Source organism: Lycorma delicatula, chromosome 4, assembly GCF_047948215.1.
Source record: "Lycorma delicatula isolate Av1 chromosome 4, ASM4794821v1, whole genome shotgun sequence".
NCBI lineage: Eukaryota > Metazoa > Arthropoda > Insecta > Hemiptera > Fulgoridae > Lycorma > Lycorma delicatula.
In genome coordinates, this window is record NC_134458.1 from 56,977,218 (window position 1) to 56,995,050 (window position 17,833).

The following is a 17,833-nucleotide window of genomic DNA, read 5'->3' on the forward strand; positions in this document are numbered from 1 at the left end:
TGGTTTTATACAATGTTATAAAAGATTATCACTATATACTTTTTACTCTACATGATTCTACTGCCTAAAATTTTCCTGACAATGTAGACCTATGGTTGTAAATTGACATTTTAGTCTCGTAATAATAGAATAATTCATGCCAAGAATATTGTTCCTCATTCCTAACTGATTCTCAATCCCTTGCTTTCTTTTTCCTGTTTAGTCTCTGGGAATTACCATTCAGGTATTACTTCAGAGGATGATATATATGAGTGTAAATGAAGTGAAGGTCTTATAAAGTCTCAGTTCAACCACTCCTGAGATGTGTGGTTAATTGAAACCCAACTACAAAGAACGCAGACCTCCACTGCGTGAGTGGTAGCATCTCGGCCTTTCTTCCAGAGGTCCCAGGTTCGAATACCGGTCAGGCATGGCATTTTCACACACACTACAAATCATTCACCTAACGGTGGTCCGAAGCTAATAAAAAAAAAACAACAAAAAACACCGATATCATGATCTAGTATTCAACAAATCCATATAACAATAACTGACTTTATTAGGACTTGAATGCTGGAACTCTCGACTTCCAAATCAGCTGAGTTGGGAAGACGCATTCAACACTAGACCAAGCCGGCGGGTTGATTCTCAATCCCAAAATAAATAATAAAATAATACTCTATCAATATGATGACAAGAAGTGTCTCACAATTATAAAAAAATTATATATTATGGTTCTTGAATATTACAGAGTTTTCTTTTGTTTCTCCTCATTTTTGCATTAATGTTTACATATGTTTTTTTTTTGTGTTGCCACCAATTTATATAGGACCAGCATCCTAATCCACAAATCTGACTATCAATTCTAATAATCCACCAATTGGAGGACTAGCATCTACCAATTTGCATAGGACTAGCAAGATACCTTTGGCTATTGCTAATACTAAAATTGTTCATTACAGTAAATTTGGTTACTGAATGGTTATATTAAAGTAATGTAGCTGGGAAAATCTGTGCTGAAATCCATACAGCAGTCAACAGGGAGCAGCTTTATACAACAAAAGCAAACCCAAATATGTGTCAAAGTATTCTAAGTTCCAATGCTAAAAAACATACTATCGATCATAGGTAAAACAAGATATAAATATCAAAAATTAAAAAAAAAAGACTGCCGAAAAAACATTGCTCTTTTTATTCTGGTTTGGTTCCATCATGATTTTGTATTATACTAGCAAATATCCCATTTGAATTTTGAAAATCAGAAGATTAGTTGCAAAGATATAACAACAACATTTCTAAATATTACATCACTGATCTATTACATCGAGAGGATACCTGATGCATGCAAAAGTTAGCCTTCAACCTACTAACAAATATCTTGTTTGAATTTTGAAGATCGGAAGATTATTTGCAGAGATATTATAAGAGCACCCCCCAAAACAGTGCCCCAGGGGCACCCTGTTTTTTACCAGATGATAGTGATAAATGATCTAGCCTCACATGAGGTGCTTGCATCACCTCACACGCAGTCCCCCATGAGAAACCCATTATTATTAAACAGAAATTTGTCAATTAATATTATTTTATTTAATATAAATTTAATCCTATTATTTTTGTAATATTATTCATTCGATTGATTCGAGTCATTCAATTCAAACCCAGCCAACACAGTGGTAGAGGCTCATAGCTCACAGTTCATTAATTCAATTCATTAAAGTTTGTGTTTCATCTGGAAAATCTCCATTACTACATATGTATGTAGTTATAAATATATATACTCGTATATATACATATTTGGAAATCGAATCAATACATATTTATATAGCCTATGACACGCCTGGTAACATAAGGATTCAATGTGGGGTCATACATCTAAATCAGTTTAGCCGTTGAGCACTACAATGTAACAAACATACACCCTAAATACATTACACTCCGTTTGGGCAGTCGTGTAAAAAAAAATAACAAAATCAAGATTATTTGTTATTAAATACTGCAATAAGTAACATACTTTTTATATTTTTTTCTACCACAACTGCTGATTTTATACTTTTTCCAGAGATTTTATACTTTTATACTTTTGAGGAATTCAGTAACTACTCTTAATTTTATATATGATTTTCGGTTTTCTTGCTTTCTAAAAATAGAACATCTAAAAAACCTATTATAATTGATTACTGGACACAATGGTGTGTGGAATTTTACAATTTTTTATATCAAACATTATAAAAATAATTGTGAAACAAATTCTATTACAACCAGTTTATAAACTGATGTGTGTATAATAAAACATTAAGTTAGTGTAATTTATTGTAGGAAAGAAGTAGTAGAAAGACATTTTAAATTTATCTTAATCATAAGATTTTAGAAGCATTTAAACTTAACTAAATGCTACTTCCAAGCATTCAAATTACATTATTATAATTAAAATTAGCTCATAATTAATTGCAAATGAAAATAACATTAAAAAATCTTTTTCAACCTAAAGATGAAAAGACCAGGTAGGATTGTTAAAAGCAAATATTTTTATATGAACAAAAATATTAATATTTTAAAACATACCAGTTTTTTCACTGATCATTAAAAAATGTCTTTTTATTTCTCCATATGAACGAATCAAAGCAGTAAATTGTTCTTCAGTATACTGAAGTGGCAGTCTTGCAACACATAACATCATTTCAGTGTGCGTCGGTGTCACGGGTACACACTGACCTCGCAGATGAAATACTCTATTTCTGTCCCAGTCTTCTAACATTTCTGGATCCTCAAGAACAGCTCGTGCCATACTAGAGCCTGTACCACTGTGCATCACTTGTACACTCTGTACTGGAAAATCACACAGCATTTCTCGAATTTCCTGAAACAGATAGAAAGAATTTTGTAATTAAAACCAAAAGTAATAATGGTGATTATAACATTTAATAGAATTAATCTATAAAAGACCCCTATCAACATCAGGAATTTTTCTCCATCGCTCTTTAAAATCATTATTAAAAGCCTTTTTTCTTTACTGAAGTGATGCGACACATTTGTGCTCTGGAAGTTACAACACATTTTGAACTGGACGGATACAAATATAAACTTGCCTGTTATTCAGTGGTATAGTCAGTAATGAACGATTGATTTATTATACCTTACACCTGTGTGTGTGTGTGTGTGTGTGTGTGTGTGTGTGTTAACATACATATATGAGGTGTGTTCAAAAATTAACAAGAATTTTGAAATTTCGTGGGTTGTATTAGTCCAGTTCTAGGGGATTTTTCGTTGTATTGATAAACATATCTGAAAAGTAAGAGTAAAGCAAGGGTTGTAAACTCTTGTTTTACTCATGGCAGAATCTTGAGCAGCAGAGTGGTATAAGCGTTTCCAAAAAGGTCATGAAGATATTGAAGATAACAAGCGCCTTGGATGCCCAAGCACATCAATAACCGATGAAAATGTGGAAAAAGTGAGATGATTTTGAAAGATCACCGAATCACAATCAGAGAAGTCACTGATGACGTTGGGATATCAACGGGCTCATGTCATGAAATTTTTTTGGATGTTTTGGGTATGAAACGTGTGACAGTAAAATTTGTTCCAAAACTGTTGAATTTCTAACAAAAACAGCTGCAAATGTAAGTTGCTCAGAAGTTGCTGAATGAAGTCAACAACGATGCAGAACTACTGAAACATGTCACAACAGGTGATGAAACATCGGTTTACGAATATGATGTCGAAACTAAGTCTCAATCGTTCCAGAGGTGGCATTCTGGATCACCAAGACTGAAAAAAGCGACAAGTACAGTCGAATGCGAAGGTTATGGTCATGTGTTCTTCGATTTTAACAGCATAGTGAATCATCACTTCTTGCCACAACGTCAAACGATCAATAAGGAGTATTACCTAACAGTTCAACGCCGTTTGCGTGAAGCAATCCGAGAAAACACCCCAATCTGTGGAGAAACAATTCATGGCTTTTGCATCATGATAATGTGTCCGCTCACACTCCATTGCTTGTTCATCAATTTTTACCCAAAAACCACACTGTAATGATGCCCCAGCCGCCATATTCCTCAGACATGGCCCCATGTGACTTTTTTCTATTCCCAAAAATAAAGAGAACCTTAAAGGGCAGTCATTTTACAAGCATAGATTAGATTAAAAGTGAATAGCTGGAAGAGCTAGACACTATTCCAAAGATCAAGTTCCAGAAGTGTTATGGGGATTGGAAAAAGCTCTGGCATAAGTGTATAATATCTAATGGGGACTATTTTGAAGGAGACAACATTAATGTAGAGAATAAATAAAATTTTTTCCATAATGTCAATTAAACCCCTACAAGTAGTCAAAAATGTAAAAAAAAAGGACATGTCACAATAGCACACTACAGATCCTAGGTGAGACAATAAATTATACTATCTCTCTTGCAGCTACATGATACTGCATTACCTGAAACTTCTCTGGCACCTGAATATAGAAGAATGCGAATTAAGGATAATGGCCAGCGGCCAAAACCATATTTAATATGCCAGTTCGAAAAGTAAATAACACCAAGGGAAAAAATTCCAACAGTATTCAGTTGTTGGAATTTTTTCCCTTACGACTTTGAAAGTTGATGCCTTAAAAATACAAAAAATTTTATAATCTAAGTATCTCAACTATCAATACTTGGTTGCATTACTGCATTAATAGCAATTTACATATCATAAAAGAAGTTATTTTGAAGTTAGTATGTAACGTTTTTCAACATTTTGGATTAAATTTTATAAGGAAGTTTGCTTTATCCAGAAGGTAAGCTTTTTTTTGTTTTTGCAACCCCCTCCACATAGTAAATATAATTCCATAGGCACAAAAAAATGACCAGCCTACAATAAAATGTTGATGAAACAAATATACACAGTTAAAGAACTGCCCTGATGAAGCTACAATAATTTTATCACTGTGCTACAGTGGAATAGCTTGGCTGAATATTGTTAATGTTGACAGGCTTATTTAACAGCACCATAAAATCCAAGTATACATTTTTAATAACAGGCTATTAAGTTAATACAAATTAAAACTTGCATACCGCACACATTGGATACAGCAGCTAGTCGGCTGACTAAAAAGTTGCCTGTCAACATACACGTAGAATTTTAAGGTGTGGTGTTGAACAGCAATGTATATAAAAAAAAATAATCCTTCATAATCGGTCATGATATGAAAATTCTTTAACAAATCAGTAACAAGAAATTGCGAGGTGTGATCAATAGTTATAGGAAAACTACTTATTACAGACGGATTTACACCCAAACATAACCGAGTCAGGATAGAATCCACTTGAGGAAGTACTCAAAGGAAGTGACTATATTAATTTTTTTTAACTGTTGAAAAAATTAATTAAAAAAAATATGAATATTTGTTTAAAATTTTTTAATAAAATTCAGATTAAGAAATTAAAACTACCAATTGTGGATATATAATTATAATGACAAAACCGAATCGGTGTTGTCGAGTGTATTTTTATCGGTCATTATCCATAAAATTATCTATAGCGTCACAAGAATTAAATATAACACGTTTCATTGCCAAGATAAATAATGATGCTGTGCAGAAAGTTCCGATAATAAGTAATGTTTGAAGATTGAAGAAGTTTCGAATAAAAAAGTCACTTATTCTCGCGGTTTCTATGTAATATTTTATGAAATTTTTCTTGGATCTGTTGGTACAAGAATTAACGCTGCAGCAGGAGTGGTGACCGCGGACCGGGAAATGTAACAGTCTTGTTAAAATAGTGGGGGATCTTGCGCCGCGCCAGGCCACTGAACTTAACTTCAAGCCAAGGTCAAAGCACTTGTCTCTCTCGCTCGTACACATAATATTCCCCCTTTAGTCTTTCTATCTCTCACACTATATTACTCTTGCAGCACATAAACAGCAACCATCATCATTTCTTTGTTATATTCTTGCACACGCGGTGTTCTTCGATACGCCAGAGCTCGGTAAAAAATACACGAACAAATAAAAATACACTTACTGTCCCTAAATAACACACGCAGACAGGTAAACCTTAAGTTAAAATTTTAAATTAGGTGCAATGATTCATTCGAAAATTATGAACAGCGACGATGTACTACCCCGTCATAATAACAATTATTGACAGTTGGACATTCATATTCCATAAGCACACAACTGCACCCATTAATACTCAATATTTTTTTTATATTTTACAATCACATATTTTCTTCCGGTATGATGAAATTTGTGGTAAAAAATTAAAAAGTTGACAATGAACACAAAGAAAGGTTGAAATAATTGTTAATTTTTCGCTTAATAACTCGTATGAAATAATCCAAATTATATGAAAGCCCATTCATCAAAACAGCTATCAAACATTTTATAGCTTCGATATCCATTTAGATTATGGCTCTGTAGATTACTGTGAGTAAAGTTCAATTGGAACGTAATTTTGCGAGTCAGAAACAGGGAATTGTGCCATGGCTGTCTGTATAAATGTTCGTTCTTCGGCGAAGTAAATGTATGTGCCTTGCGATGAACGATCATAAAATCTTGATGTTTGAATCGAAAAATCGTTCGGATAAATTTTATAAAAAGGTAAATGAATAAAAACAAAAATACTTTGAGCTCGGGACGGAGTAATGAAAAGATACCGTTAAACCGATTAGTGAATGCAAAATAAATAATGATTATGTATAAACTCGAGTAAACAAAAGTGGTTGTTAACAGACTACATAAAGATGTTTTAAGTAGTAAGAGAAAGTTTTTTCTTCTCGTTAAACTAAAGATGTACGATTTTAAAATACAGAGTATTTCTAAATTTCTTAGACAAAAGTAACCTTTAATAATGAAAAAAGGTAAATAACCTACAGAAATTTTTGATACAACACTGAATACAATAAATATATCATCAAGTTACATTTACAAATGTCCAACATTGCTACCTTTGGTAACTCGGCACATGTCCCATCAGTAATCAATTTCCTGCCAAATCCTATGCAGCATGTCTCTAGATCTATGGTGGCAACTGCTTGTGTTATCCAAGCCTAAGCTTGTCGACATTTCTTGGAAGCGGAGGAACAAACAGTCTGTCTTTAACGTAACCCCATACAGAGAAGTCCATTGAAGTTAAATCAGGCGATCGTGGTGGCCAGGAAATTGTTCCACCACATCCAATCCAAGTCGACACTTTGCTATTGAAATACAAGACAACCGCAAGATGAAAATGTGGTGGCGCGCCATCTTGCTGGAAAATGAATTCTGTGCCCACATCCTGTTGTAATTTTGGCATTAAATAATGTTCAAACATGTCCAGGTACGATATGCCAATCACAGAAAGAAAAAAAAAAACGACCGTAAATGACAGGCGTAAAGTGCTTAACATGCGCCACCTATATGGGGGGGGGGGGAGAATATACATGTGCTCCCTAATATATAGGTACTAGGGATAGTTACTCTTCGTAAGAGTAGTGATGATCACCGTACATCCAATCCCTGTGAACAGAGTGAAGGATGAATCACTTTCGTTTCGGTGGACTTGGAAAGCTTGTTCCGTAGCGTACTCGGTTCAGTAGAGAAAAAACCGGAAACGACTACAACTTACGCTATATGCCTATCAGTCGGTAACAACAATCGAGAAGTAGAATGCTATTTTAGAGAATAGCCTGTCTCGAGTCAGGTCGTCTACAACCGCTGCAGTCGCGCCGAAAATAAATATCTGCGTTATAGATTTTAATATTTTTACTTTACTAATAGTTTTCTTTTACTTTCATTTTCGTAATCTGTATTAACTAACCCTAAGACAACAGAGCAGTTCTTTTAGTACAAGGTAAGAGGTTTGTTTTTTATCGAACCTCCAAATCTTTTGTTCTCAATTTTTGTAGCAACAAGAATGAAAAGCGGCAATCTTAACCTCGTTTTTGGTTTCTGTTTAACAATTATTTACACATTACATCGATAAATGTGCAAACACTTGATGCGCTGTCCAATATGTTGTCTTACAACCGATAATATTTTCCATATTTTAATAACAAAAATGAGCGATTTAAAAATTTATTTATTGAACAAAAAGAAGAAAACTAACAAAACTCTAACGTAAATGTAATTAATACAAAACAATATACATAAAACAGAGACGATTAATAAAAGTAATAACGACAAAATAAAACAGAAATTATGTTCCAGTACGTTCTACTTCAACTTGTAACAAACTCACCGTGCTTCCGGTACGCCAGTAAAAACTATTTCCTGCGAATTTTAGTTCAGAATACCCTCAACGTTTCGTTCGTTGTTGTTAGGTGTGGTTTGTATCCATGCATGTATGACTCCTATTAGGCTACTGTTACATTATTATGTTTATGTTAATGTTACATATATATATATTTTTTTTTTTTTAATCACTTGACGACTTTACTTTTTTAATAAAAATAATTGCAGTTAATGAAAGCAATCATACCGTATAAACGTAACAATGCCACTAAGGTACTGATAATAACATTAATAATTATAATTAATTGCCTGATTTTACATATTAACTCAATCTGTATAAACTGATCGAATTAGTTATTTTCAAGTAATTATGAATTTTATTAAACTAAAAATATAATCGGCATGACGAAATAAGTAATCTGTGAACAGTAACTCTTACACGCGTGCGCACACACTTCAATAATTGAGAAATTAAAAAATCCGGACAGAGATTATCGTTTGAGCAACAGCAATTTTTTTCCTTTGTAATGTATTAAGGGATCAGGAAAAAGTAAAAATACTCTTGACATACGCCGGTGGTACATTAATATGGTTTCATATGATACGCGAGTTAAGGTTTCAGTTTGATATTAGTGTTCTAGATCATCAATATATAATAATACAAGCAACGGTTTCTCTCACAGACATTAAAAAGTAAATATTAGCAGTTGAACTTAAAAATAACTAGTAAGCTACAAAAATAAATTACCTATCAATCTATCGTTAAAAATCTGATAACATATTTTATAATTTTTAATAAATATTTAGCGGTAACTAAAATCATACATCATGGAGATGCAAGTCGGTATTAACGCACGTGGATTTCTCAACAACTTCAACTTACGTTATATTAAACGATAAAAAGATTTAATTGTAATCTACTTATAAAATAAATAACTGTAAACGATAATCTTTGACAGGTTATATTTAATATTGTATAGTCTGTCTAACGAAAGAAGGGACCTGAGTTTAGGCCGTTACAAAAAATAAACAGTCAGAAGAAAAAACATAGTCTTATTAAAACCTTTATGTTTTATTTGGTTAAGAACTTGTATCGACACCGAACAATATTTATTTGCAATCGCACAAAACATTATACGTAGAATAAGTAATTTTTAGTTGTTTTTTTTTTTTTTATTTAGCGTTTCGATGATTACTTATACTATGACTAAATTTTAAAAATAATATATTTCGCATTAATCGGTCGGTAAACGTATAACGGTTAAGGATGTGGTACACGTTAGAAAAGGTACAGAAACAGAAAAATAATAGGACTGCAGGTCGATACCTATGAAACTCAAAACAAAGTAAAAACAATCACAAGAAAAACAAATAAGAACCGACATCAGACATGAATTATTAAAATGTTTTTCGAATCCAAGGTTGTCTTAAAAAATACATCTAGCTAAATCAGTCTACATAGAAATACATCTATCTAGATAAAAAGACATTTGCATCATTCTGAGCTATACTGTATACGTTTAAAAATATCATGAAAATAGGATATTGTATTTTTAAAAAAACCACTAAAATGTTCATTACAACTAAAAACTTTATTAATTTTTTTTAAAGAATCATTCTTTTTTCGGAAAATAAGACAATTACTTTGAGCATCGGTCATAATTTTGAAACTTTAAATTTTAAGAAAAACTCTTTCTAATTTTATTATTCAAAAATAATAATAAATAACAATAATGGTGTACGAGTGAAAAATCACACGTAAATGAATTGCAAGAAATGTTTTACTCACTGGACGTCTATTGCCATTTTGTTAAATACTAAATTCGGTTGAGATGTAGGTAGGCTAATCAAATAGAACAGGAAAAGTAACTTCGGTCATAAAAAACTAGACGATTAGGAAAATAATTTAATTTTCTAAAAATTTAGCGAATCAGATTTACTAAACGGGAAAATTTAAAAACTTAGATATTCATTTGACCTATGGGAAAAGGCGCTGAACTTAATGATTGTCAATCATTTAATGTAGCTTACAAAATATGGAACAGTGGTCAGGTGCACATCGTGTTTCATATTAAACCATTTTATAAAAGCGGTGACTCCGTGACAATGTACGAAGGTTACTTCGCAATCTGTTCAATATTCCGTGTTACAGGCGGGTATCTCTTAATTCATGTAATTAACTTACGGGTTAAAAGTTTTGAGGAAACTTCTCTCACATTAAATCTAAAACATAAAGACCAGCACAAAATGTATTATTAGAACGCCAGAAAACATACATATACGTCTAAATGTCATAATATGCACGTCAAAACGTTCTGCGACTTAACATGCATTACCACTGAATATCAGTGAATCATCGATCTTACGTAAGGACTAGAATTTTCACCCCTATAAAAGTGAAACGTTCAGGAATAAAAAGATGCGGATTCGGTTGCTCGCATGTACTTTTGTCAAGAAATGTTGCAGCGTTTGGACGGTAATGAAAACTTAATCCACCATATGTTTATGTCAGAAGTTCATTTTTATACGAACAGCTACGTAAATAAGCAGAACAGTCGATATTAGAGAGCTGAAAACCCACTTCAGATAGATGAGAAGTCGTTACGTAGTCAGGTCACGATCTGGTGTGCACTTCGTCTGGCATTATTTGACTATTAATACGACCGAGGAGAGCTACAACCGTTACTGCAGCGCATTACATAAAAATTGTCACAACATTTTGAGGCAAGAATTGGTTCGATATCCACAAATCGGGTGGTTCCAACAAGACGATGCTACAAATCATACCGCTCGTGTGTGTATCTATTACTGCTTTAACTTACTCTTTCCGAACCATATCATATCCAAAAATGGGGACATTGTTTGGCCGGTTTGATCTCCTGACTGATCCGCCTGCAACTAAAATTAAAAATTCAATAAGTTGCAAGCATTACAACGGTTATGTTACAGCGAATAATGAAAAAATATCGATTAAGAGTACAGGTGCGTAGATCGTAATGGTGTCCCCGTCAAGTTATTTTTAAAAAATAAAATAGCATGTCTTACTTAACAGAAGGGCCTTTCATCCGAAGGTCCCGGCTTCAAATCCCGAGAGGCGTGGCATTTTTCGTACGCTACAAAATATTTCGGTGCACAAGCTTCCAGCTTATGTGATGGATTAATCGTAAAAAAAATTACAAGAGCTTTAAATTTTCCCTCTTCACCGACTTATTGTGGAAAAGTAGATTTAGAACCGATTCGGTTTCCCTAAACGAACATCAAGGGGTGTTAACTTTAGGTTAATTTCTGCAGGGCGGTTGAAGAAAAGCAACGGTAAATACACGGCATTTGTAATCTTTAAAAAATCATTAAACAGTATAAAACGAAATAAAGCACTTACGATTTAAAAAAGAAAGTAGGCCTAAAGTGTGTATCGCAAAAGAGAAAAAACGACAATAGCAATGGCCAACCAAACATTTAATGGAAACTGAAAGAAAACATTATTATGTAGTAAGATGAAGTCAAATTTGAAAAAAACGTCTTGTGAAATGTTAGGTTTCTAAATGGATGTGAAACGCAGACGCTTAAGGCAAAGGAAAAAAGACACCGTAGATGTAGAAGTGCGGTCATCGAGGAGATAAACGGAAAAATAGGGATCTAGCTTGCCCAATTGGGTTTCATAAAAACCATAGGGACGTAGTTTTAGCCCTCAAATCTATTTCAGAGAGACAGTTAAAGAAAATCAAGGCTTTCTATCGAAAGAAATAATCCGATCGAAAAACTGAAGACAGAAAATAAAAATGCAAACTTAATTTTTAAAAAGAACACGATTCACATCTCGTAAAACAATTCAAAACGAATTAAAATATTAATATAAATAGTATTATAAGATATAACGTCCAAAATACGAATTATGTATAACGAATTATATTGCAGAACATTTTTTTTAAGCACACTTCTTTTGAATAAAGTTATCTTACTTTATTTTTATGTACAAATGGAGCAAAAAAAGGACACATACGAGTATATGTGTGCTATGCGCGCGGGCGTACAAGTGTTAAAAAAGGGAAGAGAGGCCGTACTAAGCCGAGTGGAAGAGTAAATTGAAGAAATTGGTTTTTATAGGATTAACAGAACCCATGCAGATGCTCCCCGTAGAATAAAGCCGTTCGCTACACGTCCTCTAATTTCCTGTTATTAAAAAGAGGCCACAGAAGAAAATTCCGGTTCCGATATCACAATATAATTTAAGGAGTATCACAAACATCCGCCGAAAGGCCGAACGTGACATCTTAATAACTTATATAAAAAAAAGAAGCTGTTTGATTATAATTCTATTTTAGCCCGCAATATATCAAATACGAATGAAACGGCTAATCAAATATAGGAAAATTAAAAAATTATAAAACTTTCATTAATTATAAGCAATTATAATGCGATCCTGTGCTGTAATTTAACTCTTTTCAGCAGATCTTCGGTAAAAATATTCATTAATTTATCTTCTTAATAAAATCAAAGACCGATTTTAAATCTTAAATCGATAAAATCATTACAATTTAAAAAATCTCTTTTGCCATCTGTTATCTAGAAGTTTTAATGAAAATTCTTCTTAGCTTTAAAACCCGTTTTCCATTCCAGTTTTAGTTAAAATTATTAAACTTTGTACTTACCGTAATAATGTTGTTAAAACACAATTCAATGAAAAAAATTTCTCCCTTAAAAAATTCTTTAAAATACTGCTTAACACTTCTATTATTAATTATACACTTTTACGATAATTTTTATATGTACTTTTAACGAAGTAGTAGATCACTGAAATAAAACTATCAAGAAAACGGGGTATCTTTTACGCATAATTTACTTTAATTCCTATTGATATTTTTTTCCAAATAAGCCGATACTTATGAGTGACGTAAAAATAATAAACTTTCATCTCGTATAACAGTAAATTTTTTCTACTAAGTGGTTCACAACTCCTGAAAAATAAGATTTTTTTCTTATAAAATAATTCTCTTGTACAATTCTAATTTTTTAAAATGAACACCCAAAGAATAAACATCTTTAAAAATCACTAAAAAAAATGAACTCTACTATCTTTAATTTGTTTTTATTTTAATACTTAATCGCCGGTATTTCGACCGGTTTGGTGAGTGTTACTTCTTCATTGGTTTCTATAATCTAAATATCAATCGCATCATCATACGACCTCAATTATTTCTTTATAATTTAATCTGTATTCTTTATTATGTAATGTAAGGTACCATAACCTTCCGGCCGTAGACGACCTGACGAAAGATACTGATCGATCACACGCCCGAAAGACGTCGCCGTTCGTAAAAGAATAACGAACATTCCGTCCCAGGTTTATTATGGTAAACGAAAGATAATAAACAGGATGTAGTCCTAGAAATACGTGAAATACTAGAAATACGTAATACTAGAAATGCGTACGATGGAGTACTTCCAGGATGACAAATCTCCTAATATCTTTCTTAAAATTACGGTATGGTTTTTGCATCTATCCCTGTAGGAATCAAATATTTTTTAACAGACGTAAAACGTTTTTATTGTTTATAAAAAAAGAAAACAAAGCGTAATTAAATGTCGATCCAAAAGTTCCACGATATTAGACGCAACTTTATTTTTTCGGTAACGGTTTTATTTGTGAAAATACGTCTATTTAGCCGAATAATATTCTGTGTAAATTCACATAAGGACTGATTTTAGATTACCAGGTTCTCTACAGCAAAGTTAATATGATTTTACTTATTATATGGCGGCTAATAAAAAAATAATAGTAACAAATTATTGGCGTAAATCCGCCAACGCCTTCTTCAAATTGGCGTTACCGCAAGTGAACAAAGTAAAACCTCATTAAAAATAAATAGACTCAATATTCACGATCGACAACTAATTTTCATCGGTTTTAATACACAAACGTAATTATCATTACTAAATTTTAAATAGTAATTAAAAGTCTGTAAATATTACATTCTTATATTCTCCTTGAACAGCGAGGAAGGAACACATTCTTTCACTGTACATTTAGAGTTCGTAACAGAATACTTCTTCCTAATAGAAAAAGAAGAAAACTTCCATCCTGTTTTTCTTAATTTTACGATTATAAAATAAAACTTAGGAGTATTCTGTTTATCATCCCAAACGTTGGGGTAATATTACTTCATTTATGTAGCCCTTGTTTTACATTTTATTATTCGGCTAATTAAAGTAAAACAAACGATTAAAACTTCATCTCACTTATTATTATTAACGGACATAATTAATGTTGAAGTAGCAGAAAAAGTAATCGGATCTTTATGTTTTCTACTAACCGCAAGTTTAATCGATCGAATAGATTCATCGTGCCTTTTTTACTTTATATTGTAAAACAAAAAAAGTTTTAACAGAAAAAAATTATTCAAAAATATAATTCGGTTTAAAATTAAAATATTGTGGCCGGAAAAGTTTTAGAATAGGCTACAGGCTGTTTTGTACGGCTTTGATATCAACAGAAACAATCAAAATAAATATATAAAATATATTATACTGGTGTTAGGAGGCTGAAAAGACAGAGAGACGGAAAGACGGTCTCGAAAGGCAATATTCTCTCCGTATGAGGCAAACAGAAGGGGTTGTATGGATGTGATGCCGACCGTCTGGCGCCGCCCCTGCGTTCAGAATGACGTCACTCGGGGACACTCATAATTACATTCAAACATCGCTTCGTCCATCCACTACATAGACAACAAACCCTTTCCCCGTCATCCCACGGATCCGGGTGGTATACTCACCCTCGACACGATGCACTGTATAGTAGTCGCCGAATCGGATTCAATAACACGAGTATAAATAAAACGATTCCAGTACACATAATTTGTAATTGAATACATTGTATTATGAACGAGACTATATAGTATTATGAACACGAGCAACCGTCGACTTAATAATATAAAGTTAAGAATTATGTCATTTAGATGACTAAATAAAAGAAGACTACAATAAAGGACTGTACACACCCGGTGTCAAAAATTAACAAACTTTTCCGATAATACACTAATATATTATAAGATATCTAGAATGTTAAAATTTTTATTATACAACAAATGCGAAAGAAAGAAATTAATCCTGAATTTTACACCTTACAAAGGATAAGAAAATTTGAGGTAACAGTCGATATTTTTTTATTATAAAAAAATCACGGGAAAGAATTGAACCCCAAACCGTTAACGAAATATTTTTCATAAAAATTAGTTTGGAAGTACAACTTTTCACTGTATTATGTCTATATTTCTAAACATATACGGTACGTACCGCGAAAATTACGACGTAAAATGACGAAACGGTCGAACTGGAAGGCAGTGAAAAATTTTTAACGGTTCATTTTTACTAATTCGACAACAGATGAGTTACAGGTGCGACAGAACAAATGAAAACTGATTTCATCGGATTTTATTTAACAAACGTGTTCTTTAATTTAAATAAATTTTCGTACATCATATAAAGAATTTTATTCAAAAATTTTATCTTTGAACTATACATTACGTATACTTTTCATAGAATCATGAAAAAGTGGACTTATTTTATTCGAATAATAATAATAATTTTGAATTACGGATACGAAAAAATTAAAATTGGTAGGACTAAGAATAGCTACAATTCCTAATCCGTATTTTAGTTTTTAACGCAAAAGTTTAAATAAGAAATCGGCCCTTGGAAGAATGGAAGAGGGTGATGAGGGAGAAGTTTATTATTATTATTATTTAATAATAAGGAAGTGCAAATAACATTCAGGATTGATTTTGATAACGGCATAAGATGACCGGAACAGTGTGATCTAAGAAATGAAAATATATAAATATATCACCGTAAATATAAATAGATGCAGTGCGTACTCCAATCGACTGCATAATTAGTGGAATCGGTACAATAAAAAACTCACTCTGTATATCCATAAAATTAAAGTACGTACATAAATACATTCATTAAACAATTAAAAATAAAATTAGATTTAAAGAAAATATTTACGCCAGGGGAAAAAACAGTATAACTGTAATCGAAATTAGAATCTATTTTAACGGGAAGAAGTATAATTAACCGAAAAAAATGTAAATGAGATTTCTATTGTCAATAGTACTTATTACCAGCACTTTAACCCATTAACATAAATAATTAGGCCGATAACAGCCTAATAATAGACTAATGGCAAATATTTCGATAAGATAATTTAATTTTGTATTAAACGATTCAAAACAGAAAATATGAATTTACTATGTGCTACTATCAATCTTTCTAGATAAATCATATATTTAAAAATAATCTTATTTACAGTTTCCTATTGACACAATATTTTCAAATTTTTTAACAATAAAGTATCCAACTCGTCCATTTTTTTAACTACACTTATAGGATCTTACAAATAAAATACGTTTCAACATCGACTAGTAACGTTACGTAAACTTAATTCGATAAAACTAGTGTAAAAATAAATAATACGTTTTTTGAACAACTGCGTATAGAACTAAATTTTTTTTAGTTCTCAGTAAATATAAGCCGGGTGGGCCAAAAATAAGTTTCCCCGATGATTATTAACAATAATAATAAAAATCATATGATTTTTTGACTGGCAGTATTTTCGATCATCTAAGCATGTTCTCAGCTAAGGCGTGCGCACACACACAAATGCACTTTAGTAGGGTAGGGTTGTTATTTTTTTATTATTATTTTAATTAATCATCAATATACTGACCACTGTGCCAATAATCTCAAATAACAAATAGTATTTTTTTTTCGCAGTAGATTTGAATTATAACTTAAAAAATTTGGCACCAAATTAAAAACATATTCAAATAACTTATAAACCATTAATTTAATTTAGCAGCGTTACAGTATAGATTTAAAGAATAATTTTTAATTTTTAGTGCCTTTTATTGAAATCGGTCAATTTCTTTTAAAGAAGTTCGTGTGTACGTAAGTTATACTTCTTTGGCGTGAATAAAAAAAGAATTTTTTTACGGATTCAAACAAATTTGAACCGAGTCAAACGATCGATAGACGGCATTAAATATCATGAATAAAAGTTTGAATAAATAACGCTTAAATCAAATAATATTTACTTTATACAGTTTTTTATAGTTTAAAAAGCACTGAAGTATTCATCGACATATAAAACAAAGTATATCAAATATATTTCGATTAGTTTAGTTCCGTTAATTCTTCGGATGACAATTAAATAGGGACGAGGGTTATCAGCAGCTTATGATATGAAAAATTTGATACAAATAGTTTTATTTTATAATAGTGTATTTGGTAATTATTTAGTTGAGGTGCCTCGCCCTGAAATTACAAAAAAACATATCAAATTCATTCAAAATTAATATTTATTCATTTAATGATGTTTTGGGTGTCGGAAAATAGAAAATTAGTAAAAATTTATATAGTGATACAAATAAAAAAAAAAACAAACGAAAACTCTACAAAAACGCAACAGAACTACTAAAAACGAAAAAGTAACAGAACTATTAACTAAAACTGCAATAATATCCACCAATACTCGGAGCAAGAAAAACGCAACCGCAATCATCAAGAGCTGACCTAACCTAATTAATTATTTACTACTTAAATAATCAAAACAATACTGTTGATTAGTCAAGGTTAGCGAGCGAAGCGAGCGTAGGTTAAGTTTGGTTAG

At 31.8% G+C, this 17,833-nt stretch overlaps 1 protein-coding gene across 2 annotated transcripts in view; it reads right to left on the reverse strand.

The window, feature by feature from the left end:
* The window catches only part of LOC142322857 (ribonucleoprotein PTB-binding 1-like), a 243,124-nt gene that overhangs the window by 25,271 nt on the left and 200,020 nt on the right, over nucleotides 1–17,833 (reverse strand). For both annotated transcript variants that reach the window (XM_075361942.1, XM_075361941.1), the window contains exon 2: nucleotides 2,542–2,836. In XM_075361942.1, the coding sequence (XP_075218057.1) occupies nucleotides 2,542–2,836 (295 nt within the window). The remainder of the gene's footprint in view (nucleotides 1–2,541; nucleotides 2,837–17,833) is intronic.